Source organism: Physella acuta, unplaced genomic scaffold (genome assembly GCF_028476545.2).
Source record: "Physella acuta isolate Inbredline_101_S28 unplaced genomic scaffold, ASM2847654v3 ptg000802l, whole genome shotgun sequence".
In the NCBI taxonomy this organism is placed as follows: Eukaryota; Metazoa; Mollusca; class Gastropoda; family Physidae; genus Physella; species Physella acuta.
This window is the reverse complement of record NW_026732320.1, coordinates 326,199-353,974: the sequence shown is the minus strand read 5'-3', so window position 1 is coordinate 353,974 and position 27,776 is coordinate 326,199. Positions and strand designations below refer to the sequence as shown.

The 27,776-nt window shown below is 35.5% G+C and overlaps 1 protein-coding gene and 1 long non-coding RNA gene across 3 annotated transcripts; one reads left to right on the top strand and one right to left on the bottom strand.

Moving 5' to 3' along the window:
• The first annotated feature begins 3,604 nt into the window (after positions 1 to 3,604).
• LOC131951166 (uncharacterized) lies at positions 3,605 to 4,339 on the top strand. The gene is made up of 2 exons (XR_009388400.1): positions 3,605 to 3,861; positions 4,197 to 4,339. It is a non-coding gene; the product is annotated as an uncharacterized LOC131951166 (long non-coding RNA).
• A 14,428-nt stretch (positions 4,340 to 18,767) lies between these two features.
• Positions 18,768 to 25,248, bottom strand: LOC131951161 (zinc finger protein 723-like). Of its 2 annotated transcripts, none has more exons than XM_059313479.1 (2): positions 25,142 to 25,248; positions 18,768 to 21,487 (listed from the first exon to the last, which is right to left on the bottom strand). In XM_059313479.1, the coding sequence occupies exon 2, from the start codon at positions 21,453 to 21,455 to the stop codon at positions 19,629 to 19,631; it is 1,827 nt and encodes a 608-aa protein (XP_059169462.1). In that variant the 5' UTR covers positions 21,456 to 21,487; positions 25,142 to 25,248; the 3' UTR covers positions 18,768 to 19,628. The 2 variants fall into 2 exon arrangements, with proteins under 2 accessions (XP_059169462.1, XP_059169463.1); XM_059313480.1 differs by having other exon boundaries at positions 25,108 to 25,144.
• Positions 25,249 to 27,776: the final 2,528 nt, after the last annotated feature.

Sequence of the window (27,776 nt, the reverse complement as noted above, 5' to 3'; positions counted from 1 at the left end):
CTTCAAATCTAATTTTCCTTGTGTAATTTGAAGTTCTTTTTCAATATCTGATAATTTCTCTTCAAGTCCTGTTTGAGACTCTTTCATTGTTTGTCCCATTTTGTTTCTTAAGCCATAACCTCGCCACTCTGTAGCCTTGTCTTGCCTTACAGAGGGCGATCGTTTCACCGGACAGTACCGTGCCACATGTCCGGGTTGAGAGCAGGACAAGCCGATTGGTCGACCGTCAGCCGTCCACCGGAGCGATGGACCAGCAGGTCGCGGCTGTCCAACCTGACCATGTTTTGTCCCGTTTTTGCCCTGATTCTCAGCTGTTGACCTGCTTTCTAACCTCTCCAATCGTTGGCCAACCGTATCCAGGTGGGCCAACAGTCGGGCCATCATGGTTTCCATCGTGCCGGTCCCTGTGGGTGGGGATTGTTTCTGTTCCGGCACCGAGACTTTGTCTACCGAACAGTTCGATTGGTCCTCATCCTCGGACCTGCGGATCGCTGAGTTCCTGACCTGAAGGAAGGTCAACTGTGGGTCTTTGTAGACCTCTTCTTTCAAATATCTTCTTGCCATAGGGGTCGCCAGCCCCTCGATGAAATGATCCCTCAGCAGGCGCGCATCCATGTCGGGTATTTTGCCTTTTACAGCTTCAAAGGCCCCGTTCATTCGGTGTGAATACTCCATCACACTCTCCGCCATTCTCTGCTTTACGCCTACGAACACCGATAGCAGTTGCGATCCCGACCGTCTCTCCCCAAAGGTCTCCATAATTAGATCCAGCACCTTATCTGGATCTGATTGGGTGGTTTTATCGTGGCATTTGACCTCTGCCCTAACCGTCTCTCCTATACTGCCCATCAGCAGTCTTAATCTTTCCTCTGGTGACATGTCTCTCGAGGCCCAGGCCGCTTTGACCTCTTCACTGAACCTGTTGGTTAAAGTTGGATCACCGTCCCCGTAAAATTTGTTGATGTGGGACTCACTGGGCAGGACCACAATATGGATCGGCTTTTTGTCCAAATTTTGTCCTGGTCCCTCTGGAGGCAAAGGGTCATCCTCACCGTTGCCTATCTTATCTGACTCAGATTGTTGGGCCAGCAGGAGTTTTTGTTCCTTTCCGATATCTAAAATATCACTCCCGCGTCTGCCACTCACACCAAGGAAAAATGCTGCAGCTATGCAGCAGATAGTGTTGCCCAACAGGGAGATCATGACACATTTCCAGTGTCTAAGAGTTACATCCATATCTTGGTTGCCATCTTTGCCCAGTATTTGTCCAACAACCCAGTTGGCGATACCAATGCCAATTATCTGGATGCTGGTGGTCAGCCCCATAGCTGTCCCCAGGGTGGCTGGTGCTACAACTAGGGGTATACTGAGCCACATGCTTGCAGCAGCAAAAGAGCATGTGACACCAAGCCAGAATGATAATGAAAGGTGTCTCATCTCTGTTCTTTTCAATTTCCTCGATTCTGATTTCAGTTTTCCCTTTTATTTATTTCCTTCAAATAAAAAAAGACCTTTCTTACCGTGTGTGTATGAAAAATTTTCCTCGTTCCTCAATTTTCACTGTTCCTGAATGTCCGAATTCACACACACACGAAACACAGTTATGAACAAGGTTGACTATGGGTGCCTAAAGCGGCAAGTCTAGTTGAATTCATCCTGTCCGACGACGCCAAATGTGACCTAGGCTACTCGCAGCGCCATATGTGACCCTAGGCTACTCGCAGCGCCAAATGTGACCCTGCTCGCAGCGCCAAATGTAACGAGACTATTTGCCTGTAGCGCCAAATGTTAACGAGTTCTGCTCGACAACGCCAAATGTTACCGAGTCTAACCACTCATTCTACACAACATCGACCACAGTATAGATACTCGAAGATGCAGGTTCGCTATTGATCCTTTTATTACATGAATCAAAGAAATGCTTCACAATAATATACGGAATCAAAAGGAATGCTTCACAATAATAGTTTGAATCAACTGACTCCCAACAGTCCTCACTAGTCTTCATATAACTGAATACACATGTCTATCGTCCTTCTTAACACAATATAACCAACTTGATACTGCCACACAGACTGACTGATCGAGAGAGCGAGAGACTGAGCCGTCGCCTTCCTTATATCCCCTTCGTATCCGTAGTCGTATTCGGTTCTATCATAATCGTAATCGTAATCGATTCTAATTGTTGCATCAGAAGGTTAATTACGCCGCTTCTGTCGTACAGTCCGATTTAATATAACATCTGCACTGTTTCGTCAGCCAAGTCGTGTCAAAGTTGACAGCGCTTGTCGTATCCTTCCAAACTACGCCGTGGCTTTATGATCGTTATCAGTTGGCTTATCAGTCCAACACCTGCACTATCGCGTTCTCAACAATAGTGACTAGTAACTAGGCCCACCCTAGTTACATATATATATATATATATATATATATATATATATATATATATATATAAAGCAATGTATGTCTGTGTGTTTGTCAGAGCCGGCGTTAGGAATACGCGGGGCCTAGGGCCAACCATCCGCGCGGGACCTTTCCATTATATATATATATATATATATATATATATATATATATATATATATATATATATATATATATATATATATATATATATATATATATATATATATATAAAGGCCTATATAATGTGATGTACACACAATAACACAAATGTTTTGGAGTTTATAAGCTAATGTCAAACTTTCCACTATAATAACAGATTTTTATCTCTCCCCTGTATTAACCCAATGTTCGTAGTTTTTTTTCCTTTGCTAAGATATTAAATCACTTTTGACAGTTATGTAATTCATACCAAATCACTTAAGAAAATGTAATCACATGCCGAATAATTAGGAAAATAAAGTTTACAATACAGCGAACTCGGCCTGATGTATCAAAACAGTTTAGACTTCAAATTTTTTTTAGAATTCATACAATATTTTAAAACCAAAAACATTATTATCTTAATTATTGAACGGGTGAATCCTTTAGGTGACACAACATAACAACAGTTTTAACTTTCTTCCAAAAAATAATAATAAATCACTCTGTTTAAAGCCGCCTGATATAGATCCTAAGGCGCCCCCCCTCGTCGCCCTCCTCTCACCCCTCTTCACGCAACTGAATGTTAATTTTGTTATACCTAGACAAGTAGGCCTACATATAGAGTTTCTTCCAGGCATCTCTTCGAAAACGAAATGAAATTTATATAATTTATATAGAAAATATATACTTTTAACAGTGTCCGCCCCCCCCCCCCCCCGAAGAAAGTCTAACGCCCCCCTCCCACCGAAAATTTCAAGTGCCCCTTCCCCCCCCCCCCCCCCCCCGAAGAAAAAAGTCTGGAAGAAACACTGTACATATACGACATTATACGACATCTACAACAAGAAAGTCAGGACTAGAGTTCATCAGGTCACTAACTCACTGTCTACTACATGTGAGCGGCTGGAGTGTGTTTATCTGTTATTATTATTATTTTATTACAAAAAGGTGAATGTCGCTTTTTGTGTGCCTTTTAGGATTGTTGTGGTTTTTAGTTAAGTAGTCCGCTATTATGGCGCTGATATGATTTTGATTTTACAATGGTTTGTAACCTGGTTATTGTGTCTTGTTTATATTTTAATGTTATTATTTATGCAAACTTTGTTTTGGATTGTTGCTCCACTTTGCTTTATGTCCTGAATGTTACTTATTATTGTATTAGGGACTATTTTCTTGTGCGTAGCATTGGTTTCTTTGTTCGTAGTATTGGTTTCTTTGTTCGTGAATGTGGTGTGTCGACAGGGAGGGACATTCTGCTGGAATGTCGAGGCCTGTGTGTTGAAGAGTTTCTGTGTCACGTTTATGTGGTGTATGGTAACGTAGGGTTATTTTTATAGTGTTTTATTATGTTTTCCATATTTTTGTTTGCTTATTTTGTATACAAAGTGACTATATACTAGATCTATTTAGTCACTTCGACTTTGAGAAGTCTCAAGGTTTGTTTTATCCAGACCACGTGGTAGCACGATGGCCTGGGTTTAGTCATGGATTATTGTAGATTTTACTTTCATTTATGAGAGCCTCTTTTGTAGATTTTACTTTCATTTATGAGAGCCTCTTGTTTAGGCTGACAATTGTGTCAGCTTACTGCCTTGTGTATAACTTTTTTTACATTTTAAATTGATTTGTCTTATTTTTCCTCTTTCTAGGACGGTGGTCCGAAATTGGGTGTTTTGTTCCGTTGAGTTCTGTTTCTGTTTTGTATGTCTCCAGTGTTCTGTTTTACCTAAATTCTAGTTTGTTTATAAGCTTGGTTCCATATTTATTTTGTTAAATAAATTTTATTATATTGTTTAAGTTTTTGTTTTATTTTTAGTAGTTTTATTATTTAGACTAAGGTTAGGTTATTAACCAGTCTGGGTTTATCCGGGCTTGCACTGACCGGACAGTAGAAAGTTAGATAAGCCTAGAAGGGTAGATTTTAGGTATCCCCCACCCCTAGCAGGGCTTACATACAGACATCCCGTCTGCTCACTAAAAGGACGTCTTCATGGGTCCGCATACAATAGGGTATCTCTTTATGTCGTGGGCTAATTCTCGACCGCCATCTCCAGTCAGCTCAGGACAAATGCCAGGCGACCGTACCCTACACAAAGGGGAGGTGTGTGACACTGTTTTGTGTATAGAATTACGGCCTGTCCCAGTTCAGTGGATGATAACTCACTAACATCACCATGGTCTGTTATAACAATCAACAACGTCGGCATTCGACCATTTAGTTTTTCCCCAGTTGAATTCAGCAACCATTTTTTTAAAGTTTACAAACTAATTAAGTTTTATTAAGATAACAATGACATTGCTGAAGCGCGGGGCCCCTTCAAGCGCGGGGCCTATGGCGACCGCCCCGTTCGCCACCCCCTAACGCCGGCTCTGGTGTTTGTGTGTTTGTCCTTTATGCATTACTACAACTCTCATCACATCGCCGTGACACTTTGGGAAGTTGTTTAGAATATTCCTGGGGAGGTTTCTGCGAAAAAAATAATTTCAAATTCGCAGGGGTGGCGCCCCGACAGGCAGTGGCGTGCAGAGGGGGGGGGCGGAGGGGGCCCAGGCCCCGGGCAGCCACATCAAAGGGGCATCCAAAGGGGGTAAAAAAATTTTTTTTTTTTTTTTTTTTTTTTTTTTTTTTTTTTTTTTTTAGGAAAGCTAAATGTCTACTAAGGTTTGTCTACCTAGGCAGAATTATCAAATTATCACAATTTGCCGAATTCACCGAAATGTGTTAATACAGTATCTGATACTTGTGTAGATAGGGGCATCTTTTCGAGAACAAGCCCATAATCATTTTATACACTTGTGGTCATCCATAGAGTATTAAAGCCCATGATTATAATTTACACACTGTAGGGGCATCTTTTAGAGAACACGCCCATAATCATTTTATACACTTGTGGTCATCCATTGAGTATTAAAGCCCATGATTATAATTTACACACTGTAGGGGCATCTTTTAGAGAACACGCCCATAATCATTTTATACACTTGTGGTCATCCATAGAGTATTAAAGCCCATGATTATAATTTACACACGGTAGGGGCATCTTTTAGAGAACACGCCCATAATCATTTGATACACTTGTGGTCATCCATAGAGTATTAAAGTCCATGATTATAATTTACACACTGTAGGGGCATCTTTAATGTAATTTGCTTATATTCATCATAATACTTTTGAAGGGCATCCAAACAGTAATTATGCCCGCATTCATTTTATATATCGTCAGGGTATCTTTAAAGTAATTTACTTGTATTCACGTTTGTATTTATATAATTACAGCAATTATGCCCATATTCGTATATATATTATCGGATATTTATTATGCTTATATTCATTATTGAATGTCTGAAGGGCATCCCTACAGTAATTATGCCCTTGTTCGCTTCATATTTTATCGGGCATCTTTATTATGTTTCTATTCATTGCATAATGTTTGTGGGGCATCCTTATTCATTTTGATGGACGTAACGGCATTCGTAGACTGATTAAGCGCACATCCTCTTGGTTTTTTTCTTATTATAATGATATTCTTTATTCATGGCCATTTGGATTTTTGTGTACGGTTAAATACAAACTTTCAAGTCCGTACTGTTTTGATACACTGGGCCGGGCCGAGTTAACTCATTCTAAAGTTGTCCTTAAGTCTCACACTTCTTAATTACCGGCATTCGCGGCCGCCCGGTCGTACTGTCCAAAAACACATAAATAAGGTGTAGCTGGCTGTCACTTGTTCCCCCCCCCCCCTCACTTTACGCACAAACCTCCTATTGTAAGACCGGTAATGTAATACCTGGACGCTCTATTGGCACGGCCAGAGATCCAGTAATGTAGTACTCGAATCTGGAGACTTTTTTTGGGGGATGTTCCATCCCATAACCATAAATTTAAATGCACAGTCTGCGTGATCTTTCACCTCCCCCCCCCCAACTTTCACCCACCCCAAAGCCAAAGCATCTACTGTCACCCACCCCTAAACCCCACACTACTGAGCGTTCTTATTACATTTGAGAGACATTTCTCTTGGATTCTATAGGCGAAAACGGTGTTTTTCCCACAATTCGAACTAATTATATAAAGTGTCCTAATCTGTCAATGTTTTCCTATTTGTTTTAATTTTAACCACTAATGCTTGTTGATATTGTAATTTGTCTAAAATTGTGTGCTTACTAACACTGTCTCTTTATATAATATACCTAAACGCATGACTTTTATTCTAACCACTGGCCATTGAACGAACAATTTAAACCACTTTATTGCATTAGAGCGATTTTCGAATAATTTATTTTATTTTTGCTTGTGATTAAAAGGGCATTTGCAGATGAAGTAAGCCCGTATTATTTTTAGATAACTTGTAGGGGCACCCAAGAGAATTTATTCGGTTTTGATGCATATGAATATACAAAACAATAAGAATGTCCGTATTGTTTCTGAGACACTGTAAGGACACCCTCAAGAATAAGCATCAACAGATTTTTAATATACATTGTAGTGATATCATTTCAAACAATTGTGCCCATTTTATTTTTTATCAATTGTAGGGCATACTAAAAGTTGTGTTAAAGTATTTTAATGCAAAGTAAAGTTATCTGTAAAGTAAATGGGCGCTTAAATAGAACTGATGTTATAAATAGTAGAGCCACCTGTAAAGTAAGTGAGTTCACGTTGATTTAATGAATTGTGGGAGTTATAACGGCCCTGGTAGCCGTTACTGGATTAATTCCCACACAGGGTTTGCATATGAATACTTGGGGCCTAGAGCCGACCATTAAGTGCGGGCCCCAAGTTTAGCGATACTAAAATTCTATCAAACATCGACAATGCGCACAAGCAGAAATCGCTGTGCTCTATGACTAGAATCGATATTTTCTCAATGTATCGAGTTAAGACGAGACGCTTTATTCCTACGTATCCGACTACTTCGACGTACGAGACAAGACTAGCATTTTTTAGGTCCGTAACTAGTACAGGCATCCAAAAAAATACACCTACATTGGTCAGAATACAATAGGGTATCCCAAATTTACATACCAGGTACAAGGGGGTGGAGGCGGAGGGGGAAGGGCTCACTCAATCGACCCATCGCCGGCCACGAGATGTGACACTAATGTGTTTCTATAAAATACAGCATTGTTCAAGTTCGAGATGGGGGGGGGGGGGGGCTAACTCACTAGGCCTAACATCAACCGTGGCCTCAGTCGTAGCAATAAACAATGGCGAACTTTGACCTTTTAGTTTTTTTTCCAATTTAATTCAACGGTGACCGCAGCCCGACCCCGGTAGGGTAATGGAAACTGTAAACTCTTTTGTTGGGCTTGGCATATAGCCCCTCCCCCCCCCCCCCAACATCCGGCATGTCCCCAAACTGTTTTCTCCCTCCCCGAATGAGTCAGTCATTCTTTTGAATATATATGCATGGAGTCTTCTCAAGAGTTCAGCTAAGTCAATTTTTTAAAATGCTTTTCTATTCGTATTCTGATTAATAACATAATGTGTGTTATAATTTATCGTCAATTGTAGGGCTACTAACGCTTTTAACACCGTAATTTATATATATATATATATATATATATACAATTTATGGGGGCATCTTCCTTTGGGTTTGCCCCGGGCAGCAACATAGCTCTGCACGCCACTGCCGACAGGGCGCGATTTGTTTTTCTCTATATACGGTATATAAAAATAAAAGTCTATTTTGGTTTGGCATCGTTCATCCGATAGGCATGAAACTTTGGGGAGTAGATAAGAACACTCTAGGGAAGGGTTCTGTACAAAAATCATTTTTAATATCGCAAGGGCGGCGCCACGGGAGGGTGCGATTTTTCTCTATATACGGTATATAAAAATAATAAAAGTGAATTACAGTGACACCGTTCACACGATCGCCATGAAACTTTGGGAAGATGTTTAGAATATTCCTGGGGAGGTTTCTGCATTAAAAAACATTTTCAAATTCGCAGGGGTAGCGCCCCGGAAGGGCGCAATTTGTTTTTTTAATACGATATATAAAAATAAAAGTAGATTTTGGTTTGACAGCGTTCACCCGATAGCCATGAGACTTTAGGGAGTTGATAAGAACACTCTAGGAAAGTGTTCTATTAAAAAAATAATTCTTAATTTCGCAAGGGCGCCGCCACGGGAGGGTGCGATTTTTCTCTATATACGGTATATAAAAATAATAAAAGTGAATTACAGTGACACCGTTCACACGATCGCCATGAAACTTTGGGAAGATGTTTAGAATATTCCTGGGGAGGTTTCTGCATTAAAAAACATTTTCAAATTCGCAGGGGTAGCGCCCCGGAAGGGCGCAATTTGTTTTTTTAATACGATATATAAAAATAAAAGTAGATTTTGGTTTGACAGCGTTCACCCGATAGCCATGAGACTTTAGGGAGTTGATAAGAACACTCTAGGAAAGTGTTCTATTAAAAAATAATTCTTAATTTCGCAAGGGCGCCGCCACGGGAGGGTGCGATTTTCCTCTATATACGGTATATAAAAATAATAAAAGTGAATTGCAGTGACACCGTTCATCCGATAGGCATGAAACTTTGGGAAGTTCATTATAAGACTCTAGGGAAGGGTTCTGTAAAAAATCATTTTTAAGTGCGCAAGGGCGGCGCCACGGGAGGGTGCAATTTTTCTCTATATACGGTATATAAAAATAATAAAAGTGCATCGCAGTGACACCGTTCATCCGATAGGCATGAAACTTTGGGGAGTTCATTATAAAACTCTAGGAAAGGGTTCTGTAAAAAATCATCTTTAATTTCGCAAGGGCGGCGCCACGGGAGGGTGCGATTTTTCTCTATATACGGTATATAAAAATAAAAGTCGATTTTAGTGTGACACCGTTATCCGATAGCCATGAGACTTTGGGGGAGTTAATTAGAACAATTCAAAGAAGGGTTCGGTAAAAAAAAATCCTTTTTAAATTTCGCAAGGGCGGCGCCACGGGAGGCTGCGATTTTTTCTCTATATACGATTTATAAATATAAAAGTCTATTTCGGTTTCACACCGTTCATCCGTGTACCATGAAACTTTGGGGAGATGTTTAGATCACTCAATAGTAGGGTTCTGCAAAAAAATATATTGTTTAATATTGCAAGGGGGGGCGGCGCCCTCCGGGGGGGGGGCGATTTTTTTCTCTATACACGGTATATAAAAAATAAAACTCGGATGCGGTTCATCCGAGTACCATGAAACTTTAGGGAGTAGATGAGAATACTCCCGAGAATATTTCTGCGAAAAAGAAAACTAACGTTTCTTATGGGCGGCGTCATATAGGGTACAACTTTCGTCAATACACGGTTTGGCGCCCAGAGTTTTAGAGCGACTATGTTGGCACTTAGCATCCGTTAATCGAGCGTCCCGCATTGCGAGAAAGGGGTACTATAATATTCAGCGGTAAAACTACAACACGCTTCTAAAAATAGCTTTGTAACGCGAGGAAATCCTTCAGTGCAGTTTCGTCACCTTGCCAAAGATGAAAAAAATAACTTTTTGAATATGAGGAGCCTACTGTAGAGTTTCGTCACTTTGCGAATGATGCAATAAGCATCTACTATTAGACAAGCCAGTCAGAAATTGAGATCGAGCACCTAATAATAGACCATTAGTAACGCTAGCATATTGCATCAGTCACACTGATGTTTAAAACACGTTAAATACTTTTTTACGTGTTAAAGAAAAAAATCCTGTTCATTTGTGTCACTTTAGCGAATGACGAAATCTACATCATTATTAATAGGATGCTATTTGGACGATGGCGCCTGTTAGTTTAAGGAGCCAGGGGTCGTACGCCGCGCATATGCGGTAGTCTAATTAGCGAGTTGCGCAGCTTGCGCCGTGACCTTTGTTGCCATGGTAATCATGGCTGTACCTTGAACCTAAATTCCATGTTTCCGGTTGACCATTGCTAATTAAGGCCGTGTCGCTTAAGGCTCTACCACAGCACACCTGATCTACGCATGTCGCCGTGCGCATCTTTGTTTTAACCTCAAGAGGATTTAGATTCAAAACCTATTTTAATTTTTGGATCTCGTTTATTATCTACCAGAGGAGCAATGTGCTGAAATATAAGGTAAGAGTCTATATATAATAACTTAATAAGGCATAGAAATAGATGCCTAAATGTTGAAAATAGTAATAATTGGGTATTGTAAAATTAACCTATATTTTAAAATTACGATTTCAATGGTCCGCAGGCCTAGGAAGGCTGGCCGCGAGAGAGCCTTAATTTCGCGCCAAATTTCCTGTGATTCTTACATTATTAAAATATCGCATTACTTGATATCTATGATATTAGTATTAGCCTACTAATATTAATAATTTAGAATTTAGATTAAGTAGCCTACATACATTTACTAAATTATTACGGTTGATTAGGACAATTAGGTCTAGACTCTACATTAATTTAATTTTAAGATTTTTACACAAGTAGACTTAAATTTTGATGTAGATTTCTAGATCTAGACTCAGAAAATAGAAACTCTTGTAACTCTAGGGCCTAGGGTTATGCCTCAAATAGGCCTGGATCTAGATGATATTATTAATAAGATAGCCTAATAAATTCTGGATTTAGAAAAACGAATCTAGATTACTAGATCTAGCTCTATTACTATTGATCTATAGTTACTAATTAGGGTGTGGGGAAATTGCGAGACGCGAAAAGCGAAATGGCGAGGCGGGAAAATGCGAGAAGGGCGCGAAAACGGTCAGTCACGTGACTTTTTGTCTCGCATTTTACCACAAGCCGATACTTACGCTGGGTGGTGTTGAAAGGCGAAGATTTCTGCGAAAAATTTACCGCACCCGATTTTCAGTGGTATTTGGTCCAGACTTCAAAGACGTTTCGTTTACATTGTTAAAACTTCCGATTTTTCCGTCGCTAGACATACTGATGATTTGTCAACTCCCCCCATCTTTTGTGTCGACTTAGAATACCACCTTGTTCGAAACCGACGGAAATACCGCCGACGATAGATCAACTTCTGTCTTTTGTGTGGAACGCCGAGGCCGCCTGATTTACCGTCTTTGAAGATCGCCGTGCCCGGATCCGCTGCCGCCGCAAACATATTTTCTATTGTTGCATAGAAATTTTGTATTATAGCCGCCACCTACGATTTTTTTTCTAGCTTTTTTTACCATATAAATCTAAGCACAAGGAAATGCCTACATCATTTGGATACAACAAAATAAAGTGACGTCACCGATATTATTAGTTGCTCGTGCTATATCGTAAGCTATGGGCCTACTTCAAATATTTTTAAAACCAAGTTGAACTTATCTGAATTTTTTGGTTTTGGTGGTGGTGTTATTTGGGGTCTTCCATAAATGACGTCACACTCGTAAGGGGGGGTCTGTAATTTTATGACGATGTGTGATGAGGGGGAGGAGAGGGGGGGGTGTTAGATGTGAAGTCACACTATAAAAAAGCAATGTTAGAAAAAGAATTTTAGACGTTTTTTCGCGTTTTAGAAAACTGTTTTAATACATTGTAATAGGAATTGATTAAAATACTCTATTTTGACCGAAATTAGACAAGATTTTGGGAAAATATCGATGTTTTAAAAAAACTCAACTGCTGGTGACAACAATGAGCAAGACATTGCCAAAATTACAGAAATGATAAGAAATACAAATTATAAAAAACGGAAAACAGATGTTGAGCGTGCGGATGATGATGATGAGAACATGGGTGCCAGTGTTGTTTGTGGGATGAACGAGGAGGTCAACTGTGATGAGAATGTGAAATGTTGTGAATGTGGATTGGAAGAAGTAGCAAAAGAAAAATGTATAAATGGGAGTCTAATGAACTGGGTTGGGTGTACTATGTGTGAAAGATGGTGTCACGAGGTGTGTTTGAGGACTGTTTCAGAAGATTTTGTTTGTAAATTTTGTTTGTAATTAAAATTACTTAATAAAAAAATAAATTGCACTTTTTAGAATTGTTTATACTTTTACACTTTTTGCAAGTACAAAAATCCATAAATAGATGTTGCAAAATATCTCTCCTGCTGACAAGATTATACCAATTCACAATGACACAGCTCACGTTTGTATAAACATGAGCTGGCTAGATTTTTAAATTAATGCCGACTGAGACGGGATTTTCCTCTCGCTAACGAGAGCGGGCGATGACAGTAGCACAGCAACGATGTTAGGATTTTTAAATAGATAGATCTAGATATAGATCTATCTATCTTCTTAGTATCTAGATAAAAAAATAACATCATACAACACTCGTGTTAAAGGGTATGGCTAAATGCTTGTTTATTTTAAAACAAAAAAAAATGATTTAAATAAATAAAGATGGAAAAAAAAGGAAAAAACTTTTTTTCGCAAAAAGTCTCGCTATTTACCCTTAATTCCGCAGGTATGTCTCGCATTACCTTCTCGCATTTTCCCGCCTCGCCATTTCGCTTTTCGCGTCTCGCAATTTCCCCACACCCTACTAATTATGCATTAAGTACTAAGTTAAGTAATATAAGTAGGCCTAGGCCTATACCATTTCAGTAATTACTAATTAGCCTATTTAATATTTATTTTAATGCAGTACATTTAGATGAACATAATCATTTAATCATTATGTTTGATTAGGACTCTACATTAATTTTTTAGTTGTATTTTTACATGTTTTTAGTTACAGTTACAGCAATGTTTTTATTTTTGCCGAAACTATTCTTAGATTCTATTTCATACAAGTACTAGTCTAGATCTAGAACTTGTAAAAATAGTGAGACATTGTTAAATGGTTAAGAATAGATTTAGACTAGTTCAGGTATAATTCTCCATCAAGTAGCCCTATATATTTAAATTAATATAATTATATATAGTGCCTAGGCCTATGTATATATCTATAACTAGACCTATATAATAATATAATTTTATAAAGCCCTATGCCTCTTTATTAAGGACAATTTTAGTACTTGATAATTTTATTAATATTAATTTATTTCTAGACTTGTGTGCCTACAACTTGGGTTAATTTGTTTTCTTTGTACATCTTATTTACTTATAGGCAAGACCAACAATGTGTAAAGAGGATTGCTAATGCAATCAGAAACTTGATGGCTGAGATAAAGCGGCTGAGGAGAAAAGAGGCTCGTGACTGGAATAAGTTGGTGGAACTTGTGTACAGCCCTTTCTATGTTCAACCAATGTCTCAGGTGGAAGTATATTTAGTAAGTATGGAGACTGAATTTATTTCTAATTTTTATACTTATTTTATTTACTTTGCAATATGTTGACTCATAAGTGGGAGCAAGGCAATACAGTGGAAGGACTATTAAAAGGGTGCCAGCAACAAAATAAAAGTCTGCTCTTTACACCATAAGCTACTAGGCAGAGGATGAGGATAATGCTGAGGATTTCGGTCATCTGGCAGAATCACCAGTTGTTGACTTTGTAGGAATCTTGTTTTACGTTCTGAAAAATAGCTAATCAGAATTTCAGAGTACTTCTTTCATTTTTAGTATACAAATGAACTTTATTTTTTAAACATTAGTGTTTTTGTAAATTGTTACTGAAAAAATGATTGCTGTGAATTGTAAACTTATTTTGAAAACTAATACTAACAATGTTTATAATTAAGTTTAGTTTTCATAGTGTAAAAAAAAATTACATTTTAATTAATTACTTAACTCATTTTTCAGGGTAATTGAAATCAGCTAGATAATCCTAGAATCAGTAGTTAATGTGCTTCAAGAATGTTGGTCCAAACTAATTTATCACACAAGTACTAACGCTTTTTAAAATATATTTTTTTTCCTCAGATGTGCTAATTGTATCTAAAGATTAATTATAATTGATACTTTAGAAAATTGTTTTAACACTAAAGAGACTAAAGTGGTCCAAGAAATTTTTCGACGCCTATTTTTTTTCCAGCATACATTCAATGAATGGTTAGATTTACTAGTAATTATATTTTAAACCAATATTTTAATGTTTATTCCTTGATAATTAATACTACTTTTCTTCTTAAGAGATCGTAATGAGACGAGGCTCATTTCTAGTACTGTAGATTTGTTTCTTCACACTAATTATGATTATGTAACTGTTTTACAGTACTGTGATGGTCGTAGATTATACAAGGGCTAAATTTAGGTTGTCACTATGTAGTTTATTTCTTTGCTCTGATAATCATACTTTTAAATTATTGCAAATAATCTTTTTTTTTTTACTTTGCCATTCTCCTAAATGTTTCTATCTTATTAGACAAAATTAAAATTCATGTGGTAATCTGATTACTGTATTTTAATACTGTGTTTCTCACATTCTAATAATTTACATTGCATAGTTTAGTAGTAATAAACACTGGTACACACTTTGACAGCTGTTTTCTTATTTTTATTTTGTTCTATAATTTTATTATGGCCTCCTGATATAGACACTGAATATCAAGTAAGTGGGGGGGGGGGGGGGCTGAGAAAGTAACGTAAAGGCAACCAGTTGCTACTTCCATTTATCATGTAGTGTGTGTGTATGTAGGTCTACTCTACTTCATCTACCCAAGTAATATCGTTCATTACAATTAGATATAAAGAACTTGTGCAGTAATATGTGCTTATGCATTTCTATTATATAATAATAGTAGTAACAGTATTAAATATTAATAAATCGATTTACAATAACTAGATCTAGTTTAGTTTAAACCTAGAGTAGATCTACATTATTTTTTTTTACACAAGTAATAAGTCAATATATGAATGGCATTAAATAATTATTACTCATTCAAATCACATCCAGTCCAGTATAACTTAGACTTTAAGCTTGATTATAATTTTTTAGTTTTTAATAAAATGCGAATCCCGGATGATGCAATAAAATTATAATTTTTTAATTTTTCGAAAAATGCGAATCCGTGATGATGCAATGAAAAAACCATCGGTGCCAACTTTTTTTCTTGCGTAACATAGACTTGAATGACGAAGGTCCAAGCTGTTTTAGCCACGCCCACAAATTTTTAAAAGGCCATATCTTAGCTCCTAATTAAGCTAGAGACACAAAATTGGTATCAATGTGTAGGGAAAAAAATCCTGTTTTTTTGTGGTATAATTTTACTTGAAATTAGTGGAGTTTAAAAATTACGAGCAACAGCCTAGTCTAATCGTGGGGGTGGGGGCCCTGAGAGCGCCCATGTGCGTCTCTGACACATGGGCGGTCACCGAAGTGTGTTCTAACATTATTTCGGTGAGTGATTAATGTACACTCAATGTTAACATACGGTAGTGTAGGTAAACCTGTGTCCCGATATTTATGATTTAAGCGCAGGCATTGTTTACATTTAAATAACTCACTTTTAGAAAAGACGGTCACGCGTCTTAGAACATATAATTGGTAACGCGTTGCTGAAATCCTAATACATTTCGTCAAACTTATTTCTACCCCGCGGCAACGAAATTTTAGATAATAAAGCTTTTATTTAACTCACTTCCTTTGTCGTCAGTCGTCAGTCTGTCTAGACTGAAACGCCGGAGTGAAAATTCGGAAACTTCTACTTGACCGATACGATTCACACTTGGCACGTGGGTCAAGACATGAAGACAATTCAATCTGAAATTAAATTTGACTCAATTGGATGCCTAATTAATTTTTTAAGAATTAAATAAAATTTGGACCGAATTAGTAGGCATGTCTATCCAACCACACCACACGCTTCATCACGTTCAATAGCTGCGCAATCACGTTCAATGGCTGCGCTAGGCGCGCAATGGTTTTTAGTCATGTAACTCTATTGTAAATAAAACATGTAAAGTACTGAAAAAAAATTCATAAAAAACGTTTTAATAACAAGCTTTTATGTAATAATGCACTAAAAAGTAGAAAATAAATTATACACTACTATTTAAATTACTATAAAGAAAAGCGTGGGTCTCTTCTCAAATATTGGTAAAGGTATCCAATAGGTAGTAAAGTACCAAAGTGACCCACGCTTTTCTTTATAGTTATTTAAATAGTAGTCTATAATTTATTTTCTACTTTTTAGTGCATTATTACATAAAAGCTTGTTATTAAAACGTTTTTTATGAATTTTTTGCAGAACAGACGCAACACGTACACACAGCGGGCCGAAAAACATCAAGATCAACACAATTATACAATCACTCCAATAATATAATGTTCAGTGTTGTATCCTCTAGCCTATAAGTATTATTTATTTTATCTTTCAATTCAAAAACGTGATTCACAATATTTTCTTTTGACAGCCAACGTACTGTAGTGAAGAAAAGCAGAACTTCGTGATTTTTATCATTTCTTTGCACCGTTCTTTAAACAGACGTGTGTTTAGGACTCCGGATTTATTATTATAATTTACGACGTTTATTAGCAATGATGTCGGAAGAGTCTTACTGGCGAGGGCATACCGGTGAATCATGCAGTAGATTTCCCGTGGGTTAGGCAGCTAAATCTTTTATCATCAAGCTTCAAAAAAACGTATTTATTCTCTCCATGATATTTTCACTAAAAAGCAACTCTTCTCTCCTATAATTTGAACGAATATATTTTACAAAGACAAGCAACTGCGAATACGAACTTACGTCTGTTTATTCATCAACTTGAAAATCAAACAATGGTGAAAGCTTGATTTCATTCAAAATTTGTTCTTTAACTATCCATGGAAATAGCTGCTATAAGCCGTTGAATAGTATTATTATACAGAGATACTTGTTGCATCTTTATTGCACTGGAACCTTCAAGAATTAATTTCACCATCTTCAACATGCAGGGTTTGATGAAATTTTGTCCTATTGTTTTTTTTTTTTTTGTTTTTTTTTTTTGCTTGGCAATTTCTATCGCGACTTCATTGTATGATTTCACTAATGCTGTGTTTCATTCTTGAAAACATGTTCGATTAAGTCTCTGACATTTGCAACTAACTTCCAGAGTTTCTTCCAGTTCGCCCCCACCCCCCGGAGAAAAAAGTCTGGAAGAAACACTGCTAACTTCATGCCGACAAAAGAGCTCCATGTCTTTTTGGTGTACCGAATGATTCGTCTCAAAATGACGTTTAAGTTTTGAAGGTTTCATAGACCCATGGCTGAGATCAACTTTGCACGTTACGCATTGTTTTTCTTAATTTCATTTCCTGAGATGTTAGTAAAGCTGAATTTCAGATATTCTTCTAATTTCTAAATATTTGTTGTTGTTTTTTTTTTCATTGCTAGGGTTTAGTCTACCAGTTCGCGACCCCCCAGAAAGCCCTTCGCGACCCCAATGCTCTACAGACTTAACTGGACAATCGTTCACATTTTATTCAATTGGAATTGGCCGAACTATATTTTTTTAATCGCGAAAGAGTCATTGCAAAGTTTAGCAAACAATATCATTCGATAAAATACTATAATACCCCAATTTATACATCGCACGAACGTAGGCGCCTTTGCGCCTGATTTAATTTAGTGAGCTGCGCCTGTTGCAGTTTTACTCCCCAGAGTTTTATGGCACTAGGATGAACGGTGTCTAACCGCATCAAGACTTTTTATATACCGTATTATAGAGACAAATCGCATCGAACTTTGCCGGTGCGCCGCCCTTGTGACATTGAATCTTCTTCCCCCCCCACCCCTTTCAACACAGAAAGAAACCTATTCAGCAACTCCCCAAAGTGTGATGGCGATAGGTGAAAGGTGTAGTAATGACATAAGGACAAATCAACAAACAAACCCACATATATTCATATATATATATATATATATATATATATATATATATATATATATATATATATATATATATATATATATATATATATATATATATATATATATATATATATATATATATATATATATATATATTTATATATATACATATATATATATATATATATATATATATATATATATATATATATATATAAATATATATATATATATATATTGGTCTAGATCTATATATCATAACAGCCTATCCAATCATAATAACCCTAAAAAACGGAATTAACACTTTCTGATTAATTAATAGCTGAAAATATTTATTATGTCTTTTAAAAAAAGATAAATTAAACATCAATAATAATCATAATAATAAATTGTATCTTATGTCTTAAAAATTTAATCATTTTCAGCTACATTACTTAATACATTTTGTTGCTCACTTCAATTATCATAATTATGATCAACTTAATGGGTTAAATAATTAGTTATACAAAATTTAAAATTGCATATAATGAATTATATTCAATATAGAAAAATATAGAGTAAGTATTACTTCAATGATTCAAATTATAATTGTACATTTAAAATGTTGGTGTTTATTAGTGGTTAGTATTGTTTTATGGGTAATGTAAAGGATAAGAATTTAGCCATCATATTTTCCAAAAAACCGAAACAAAGTTAGCCATAACAACTTGTACTAGATAATAAATGTGCTATGGAGATTCATGACACCAATTCTTTCCATGTAGTTTTTCTTCCTTTGTGTGAATAGTCTAGTTAGAATATTAATCATTTGTAATACTTTGTATGACAAATAATATTATGAAGAGTATTATATCCTGTATGACAAACATTAATGGTGTGTTTTCAGCCTACGCAATGTGGTATTAGTAAAAAAAAAAAAGCAATAATTTTATATCTATATATATAATTCTCCTCTGCGAGCCGTTAGAAAACAAGCTGCAAGCGCCTCCTTACAGTCCCCTCTCTTTCTCTTTATCACTATCACTACCACCCTACCCCACCCCCACATGGTCTGCTGAGCTGTGGTCACGTTAATGTTTACAAACCGTACAGCCAGGTTTAGTGACGGCTATTAGGGGCAGATAATTAAGTTTGAACCGACTTTAAACTTACAGGAGGTAACTAAGAGGAGGCTGCTTTCACGGGGGGGGGGGGGTGTAGGGTCGGTGTTAGGGGAAAGGAGGGGGGTTAGTGTTTTAAAGCAAATATTTTCAGTGGCAGCATTGGTACTGTCGAATTCACAAATTATGAATTACTGAAAGTAGAAAATAAATCAAGTAAATAGCGGCGTATGATACGCCGCGGGTCGGCTCGTATAGATAATTAAAGATCTTTGTGAAAGAGAATTTAATGACCAACAACACATTCAAGTCCTGAGTGCATAGATAAACTAGATTTAGAGGAAACGTTTGTGATAAATGTCAAATTCATATGGTCTCTCTGGTAAATGAACATTTTTATGTGTAGATAAATTATCTTTACAATTAAATTTTTTATGACACACATCACATTCATATAGTCTCTCTGGTAAATGAATATTTTTATGCTTAGATAAACTATCTTTAAAATTAAATTTTTTGTGACACACATCACATTCATATGGTCTCTCTGGTAAATGAATATTTTTATGTGTAGATAAATGACCTTTACGATTAAATTTTTTATGACACACATCACATTCATATGGTCTCTCTGGTAAATGAATATTTTTATGTGTAGATAAATTACTTTTTTGATTAAATTTTTTGTGACACACATCACATTCATATGGTCTATCTGGTAAATGAATATTTTTATGCTCTGATAAATCACCTTTATAATTAAATTTTTTATGACACACATAACATTCATATGGTCTCTCTGGTAAATGTATATTTTTATTTGTAGATAAATGACTTTTTAGATTAAATTTTTTGTGACACACATAACATTCATATGGTCTCTCTGGTAAATGAACATTTTTATGTGTAGATAAATTATCTTTACAATTAAATTTTTTATGACACACATCACATTCATATAGTCTCTCTGGTAAATGAATATTTTTATGTCTAGATAAATTACTTTTTTGATTAAATTTTTTGTGACACACATCACATTCATATGGTCTCTGTGGTAAATGAATATTTTTATGTCTAGATAATTGATCTTCATGATTAAATTTTTTGTGACACACATCACATTCATATGGTCTCTTATGTAAATGAATATTTTTATGTCTAGATAAATTAGAAATAAGGGCAAAACTTTTATGACAAACATCGCATTCATGTGGCTTGAAACTAGAATGGATAGTTATTTTATGTCTAGATAAATTTCTCTTCTTTGCAAACTTTTTATGACAAACATAGCATTCATATGGCTTAATTCCAGAATGAATATTTGTGTGTGTGGATAAACTAGACTCTGTAGTGAACTTTTTAGACAAACTAGACTTATTGTATACCTGTTCTAGGTTTGTTTTGTTAATCTGTTCACCCTGACTGATCATAACAACTTCTTGCTGACGAAAATCATGACCATATGGATTCACCCTTGTGTGAATGTTTATGTGTTGTTTAACATGATCAAAATGGAAAAATCTTTGACAACACATATCACACTTGTATGTCTTCAGTCCCTTATTGCTAATCAGATATTCTTTTGGGAGATTATCAATCAATTTTGTATGTAATAACTTGAGTTCTTTTAATTCATTTTGAAGATCTGATTTCAGAACTGCGAAATTTTCTTTAAAATCAGTTGAATCTGGTGGGGAAGAAAGTTGTTGCTGTGCTTTGAAACCATTTTGTTGTTCACTCTCCAAAGATGAAATTGTTAATATCTCAGGTTTCTTATCTTCAAAAATTGAAAATGCTGTTGATAGATTTGGTTTCATGTCTTCAGAAGATGAAAATAATGTTGGGTTATCTTGTTTCATCTCTTCTAAATTAAACAAAGGCTTTGTTTTATCAAGATTTTTATCTTCTAAAGCTAAAAATGGCATTGTTTCCTCCAAGTATTTGTCTTCAACAGTTGAAAATTGTTTTGATACACTTTGCTTTATATCTTCAGAATTTGAAAAGAGTGTTGATATATTTGTTTGTACTCCTTCTGAACTTGAAATAGCTGATGTTTCATCTGATTTCATGTCCATAAACTTTATGATTTCATCACTCACTTCCTGTTTAAGTATAATTGAACTCTCCCAAACTATACCATTAGTGTCCTTTGTGTTTTCCATAGCTTTAGATTGATGAATTGTTGCAGAAAAAACTGAAATGAAAATAATCTTGATTAGAAAACCAAATTAAAAATAGTATTTGAAAATATATTGATTGCATTTATAAAAATGTTTAAATATTTATGTCTTAACTTTACACTTGCTTCATTTTTTTTTTTAGAATTTATATAGATGTAAGAGACCTTAGACCCTTGCTCTTTTAGTTCAACCTATATTAAATAGAAGAAAAAAATTCCTCTTCTCCTAATAAAGCGAGATTCATAAATTTAGTACCAATGGAAAGCTTAATGCCCACAAACTCATATGGTTTAGAGATAAAATACTCAAAAATGTAATTTTCATACTTCATATTTTTTTTTTCAATTTTTTTTTATAGATGTTAATGATAAATTTGACTATCTGAACTTGGCGGGATACAGGGCAGATGAAGTAGAGTTCATCTGTTTCTTTGTCCTAAGCATATGAAGGCATAGTGTTGTCAGAGACATGTTCGACGAGATTCGTTTTTATTTAAACAATAAAAACATGTTGTCTGAGACTTGGCGGGACACTGAAGTAGAGTTGAGTAGGTCACCTGTGATATCATATATGAAAGGATAGTGTGGTCAGACCTATGCTCAGCTGAAATCGGTGTTTTAAAAGATAAAAAACGTCTTTTTGAATGTGGGGTCTGGTTATTTTATGATGATAAATGACAGACGTAATGTTATGGATGACCCCCAAAACCTACAGTTATCCAAGTGATGACCGGGTAAGTCTAGTTAATTATTAATAGTCCTGTTATTTAATAATTTTTTAATTTTAAATTAATAAGCCTTGATGAGATTTTGAAGAAGGGCTATGAGTTGATAAAGAAGCATTAATATTAATTAATAATATTAATAGGCCTAAAGTAAGTATATTTTGAATATTTTCGGATCTTTGTTATAAAATATTGTAAATCTATAAGTCTATTACCTACCTAAAAACCTATATTTACATATTTAAAGGTAGATTCTAATCTAATAATAAAAATAATAACTATCAATCTTAGTTTTATGTACTAAAAATTATTTTAAAATAGGCCACAGCTAGTACTAGATATAGTAATTATTTTAATTTAGTAATGTGACAGAAATTCTTACCCTACCTAGATCTAGTACCTACCATAGTCCATATGCCTACGCCCTGACCCTAATTTGAATTTCTAACTATAGGCCTATTAAATCACAATGTCATGAAACAAACTCTAGACGTATAGACTAGGATCTAGTTTTCTAGATCTAGATCTCTATAGTACTCTATAATAGTCTATACCAAATTCTTTTTACTGTGAAGTGTAAAATTTCTAAAATTTCTATATTTAATGGTAATCTATTGTTTAAGGTACGTAAAATCAGCCAAGACTAGTAATGTGAAAAAAAGTTGACTTATTAAATTTATGATTTCACATTTTTAGGAGGATTTAAGTTTTGAAAGCTACATAAATGTTTCAAAGTTTCATGTAACTGTAAATAAATGTATTAAAACTTTTCAGTAATAAATAAAGACTAGATCTAGCAATGTTTACATCCAATGCAACCAAGCTCAATTGTTTTAGCAATCATCCTGTTTAAATTTTTTGGCTAAATTATAATTAGAGATTCAGGGGAAACCACTCTAATATACAGGTGGCCGCTGTTTATATAGCAAATCTTGCTCGCAAACACTGCTGTTTAAAGTTAATTTCTGACCTATATTGATATATTTAGCTATTGCTTTATTATTCAGTTATCTATAATATTTGACAAAAATATATCATAATATACATCTATTAAAGCCTTAACAATGAGGCAACTTTTTTTCACATTACCAGCCTCGCGGATTTTACGCAGCTAAAACGATAGATTACCTCTAGATCTATATATTAATCTTAATATATAAAAGTCCATATGCACACTTCTCTCTCTCTCTCTCTCTCTCTCTCTCTCTCTCTCTGTCAGCAAGTTTTTATAGGCGATTGTGATCAGAATGTTCAGCTAAATATGGAAAACTTGAAGATACTGGCTTTTGTTGAAAATAATATATGGTGGATGTTATAAATGTATTATCTAAATTTTATTTAAAGAAGGGAAATAAAATTTAAGGCATATTCGAATGTAGAAACACAATTTTAATAATGCAACCGGAAAAGCATTTATTGTTGTGAAAAGAATGAAATAAACAATGACTTCACATGTGACATCTTTAAACTTTGGAAAGAACACAAAACAGTTTAAAACTAATGGCATCATCTTCCAATTTTAGAATATAAATAAATGAACTATTTCATTCAAATTTGATTTAGATCTATAGATCTACTTATGGGGACGTACGCTATGAAATGTATACAATTTTATCGCCTAAAAGTAATACAAATTACTTAAAGAAACAATTTAATTCTCTTAATCAGACTTAATCAGTGTGTTCATTTAATATGGTGTTGTGTTGACAAATAATGTAAATAATCCTGCCTGTCTGGTTTTTTTTGGACTTAACTAAAGATTGGATGTATCTGATGCTTTTAATATTTTCGGTAACTAAATAAAAATTTAAAAAAAGCAAAAACAATTTGGTTTTCATGTGTAATGGCGACCTAAACAATGGCATCCTGTTATTCGATAGGCCACCATAAATTTTATTGCACACATTGTAAGCTAAAAAAAGAAAAACTAGGTCATGTTGTTTAAATTTGCATTGTTATTTAAAAACTTGATCTGCAAAGTTTTGTAAACAAAAAAACTATAAAGTGGGGCTGTCAGAAATCGATCACGGAGTTCCTGAACAGCCAATCAATGTTTGTCTTACGAAAGTGAAACATCGGGTTATAACTTAGGCTTGAGAAAATAAATTGAAATGTAGCCTTAAACTCAACACATTATTTTCAAGTTCTCTGGATCTGCAACTTGTATAGCATTGCTTCAAAAATATTAAATTTCTGAATTAATTTTAGGCTTAAGTTTTTTATAAAATTTTAGCCTATCTTTTATTATTTTTACGGTCCTAAAACTAAAAAAGCACATTTGTATTCCATGTCAACAACATTACGGAAGGATTTTTGTCAATTTTTCGTCAACTCACTGGTGTCCATTTGGCATTTAGGCCATAATATTATATATTATTATTAATAAATTATTAATAATAATATTCATGGCCTAAGTATTGGTAGCCGTTGTTATTTTAAATGTGCCGGATTTTTAGCTATTTGGTTATTTCTTTGCTTTGTCACTAGTTTTGACCAATAGGGCTAACAACTAGATCTAGACTAGAATTCTAGATCTAGATTCTAGATCTAACTTTTTTATAAAATATTTTTCTCCAACATGTTTAACATCAATTTAGGCCTATGGCTATGCAGCTATTGACTAGTTCACGTGTGTGTTATTTTAAATGTGCTGTATTTTTAGCTATTTCAGTATTTGGTTATTTCTTGTGCTGTATTTTTAGCTATTTCAGTATTTGGTTATTTCTTTGCTTTGTCACTAGCTTTGACCAATAGGGCTAACAACTAGATCTAGATCTAGAATTCTAGATCTAGAATCTATTTATTTACTAGTACTAGTAGTAGTAGTACTAGGGCCTATTTAAATTTTATAAAATATTTTTCTCCAAAATGTTTAACACCAAATAGGCCTATGGCTATGCGGCTATTCACTTGTTCACGTGTGTAAGCTGTAGTAACATTAGACCTTTGTTATCTGATGTTGTAATTCGTAAATGATCTTAAAACACTCCTAAAATGAACTTTTTTGCGATGTTTGTCGTTTGAGATACAAAACTTGGGTCCCCATCTTGAATATATTATTAGAGTAATCTCCCTTGAAGACAAGAGTTCCCAAACTACACCGCTTTTACATTTACGACATGTAGGCTATGCTATACATTTCTAGTTTGTTTTTTTTAAATCTGGTTAGAGTAGGGCTTATGACACACATTCCCCCCCCCCCCCCCCATCGTTTTTACAGTCAGTTGATTAAGTGTGATCCCAAGAGCACGTTCTGGTGGGCCTAAAGATTTATTCACGTCAGACTGAAACAGAAAATATGTTTATACACTTTAAATAGTAAACGAAGTGTTGCCTACGCGTATGCTCTTGATGAAACCGAAACGAATAAAAAGAAGAAATCACAAAAGTTTCGATCAGTGGTTCTTAATACCTGTTCTATCGAACACAAGAGGTTCGGTAAGTCAGTCTCAGTGCTTTGGCGGAGGTCATGGCGCACACCCGACTCGTAGGTTTCAAGATTTTATCTGGACGATAAAACTATTAAGAAGGGTTCGGTGAAGGCGCATATGAAATTGGTAGGGTTCGGTACCTCCAAAAAGGTTAAAAAACACTGCTTTAGACTAGCGTGTACTTTGTAAAAGGTGCAAGCATATTTGGTCTACTTTTTGCCTTGTCTTTTTAACAATTCCTATAATAGTGTATTACACTTTTAAATTATCATTTAGGTTGAACAAAGTAATAAAGCATTAGCAGTCATCGTTTTGTACCATTTTTACATCGTTTAGTAAGTCTAGTGGCTTTAACTATATGAAAATTGCAGTATTATGACTTGCCTTTGCTCCCTTGCAGCCACAAAGGAATGATGATGAAAAAAGTAATCAAAAAATTATCAATTCTGTACAATATACTATTTTTTAGCTCTTAAAATTTCGGCAAGAGTATTGTCTTCCACCCAACCGCTCCAACTGCATGCTATTTTAATAATCGGATAGCGATTCAAGAATCCGTGATATTTAATTCTCTTTACTACAGTGACCCAGGAAAGATGTAATGCAATCAAATAAAAGTATCTGATCTTTCATGTTGAAGTCGAGCGAATCGTAAGAATCTTACAAAGAACTATTCGAGTCATATCTTAACAAAACTGGCTAGTGAAATTGTACATTACGCACTAATACAAATGGTTTATACTCTTAGTCTTAGTGTAATACGATTTATCTAATCACCGTTCCGGTGTAAATCCTTCCCATTTACATTGGCGAAAAAAACGTGCCACGGCCACCCACCATACTTTTTTTTATTTTACTGTTACACAATACGCTTTGATATAATTAGTTTATTTCTAGGTGTTAAAACCAATCCAGTGCAAATACTTGCGATTTTTGTTCGCGAAAAAGCGCCCCCACCCCCACACTCCTCCCCACCATCTTGGACAAGGTTCGTAGAACAGGTTTTAACCGTGCCATGCACTTTGGTAAAATAGTTTCTTTTCTAAGCGATCTGGGTTATCTCATCAATAATCCAGTGTAAATCCTTGCAATTGTATTTAGCAAAAAAAGCGCCCACCCCCTTTTACTATCTTGATAAAAGTCACAACATTTTTACGGTTAAAAAATCGTACAATACGTTTTAATACGATTGGGTTTTTTCATAAGTGGTAACGTTTAACCACTAATCAATCTAATTTAAATTTTTACGATTTTGGTCGCGAAAAAGCCCCCCCCCCCCCTCCCACACACACATATCTAGCGGTTTTTGCCGATCACTGTTTCTAAATGTTACATATTTGACAGTTAAACTATCAAGATAAAAAAATAGTTAAATAAGTATGTAAAGGCTTGTAGCCATTACATTTCTTAACTTAGACTGTTTATAATTAAAAACTGCAGCATAAAATCAGTTTTAAAAAAATGTCCACCCCTTTTGGCGCCCCTTAGGGTCGGCGCGCGGGGCAGCCTCCCCCCCCCCCCCCCTCCCTAGCTACGCTTCTGCGTCAACTAATGCATTAACTAAAATCCCTTATTATCTGTCCGTAAGTATTAGGCAAAATCCGAAACATAACTGACGAAAATCAATACTACTGTGACTGTCTTTAAGATTACAATCCACAAACTCGAGTGCCGTACTCTATTATGATAATTGTTCTTCAGTCTCTTTGGAAGCCATATTTTTACCTGCACTTTCGGATGGTTTTAGCATCTCTTAAGTAGGCGTTTCAACATTTAGATCATCTATCAAGATCCACGTTCTCACCACTCATTTGATGACTCAAACTAATCAACATATTATTGCATTCCATTTAATGGGTCATCAGAGCGCGACTGCTAAACCGAAAGTCTCCAGTTGGAATGCAGATTAAAGTGAGTAGTATGTCCTTGAGTTGAACCAGCTCTGATAGTACCTAACCCAGTGGCGTAGCGAGGTCGGGTGCCACCCGGTGCGGCACTTAATGGTGGCACTCCCCCCAGAGGCGTAGCGACCCTTCCCGGCGCCCGGGGACAAACTTTTCCATTTGCAACCCCCTCTCAAATTTTCGACTTGCACCCCATCCCCCTCAAACTTTCGATTTCCACCCCCTAAACCTTTCAATTTATTTT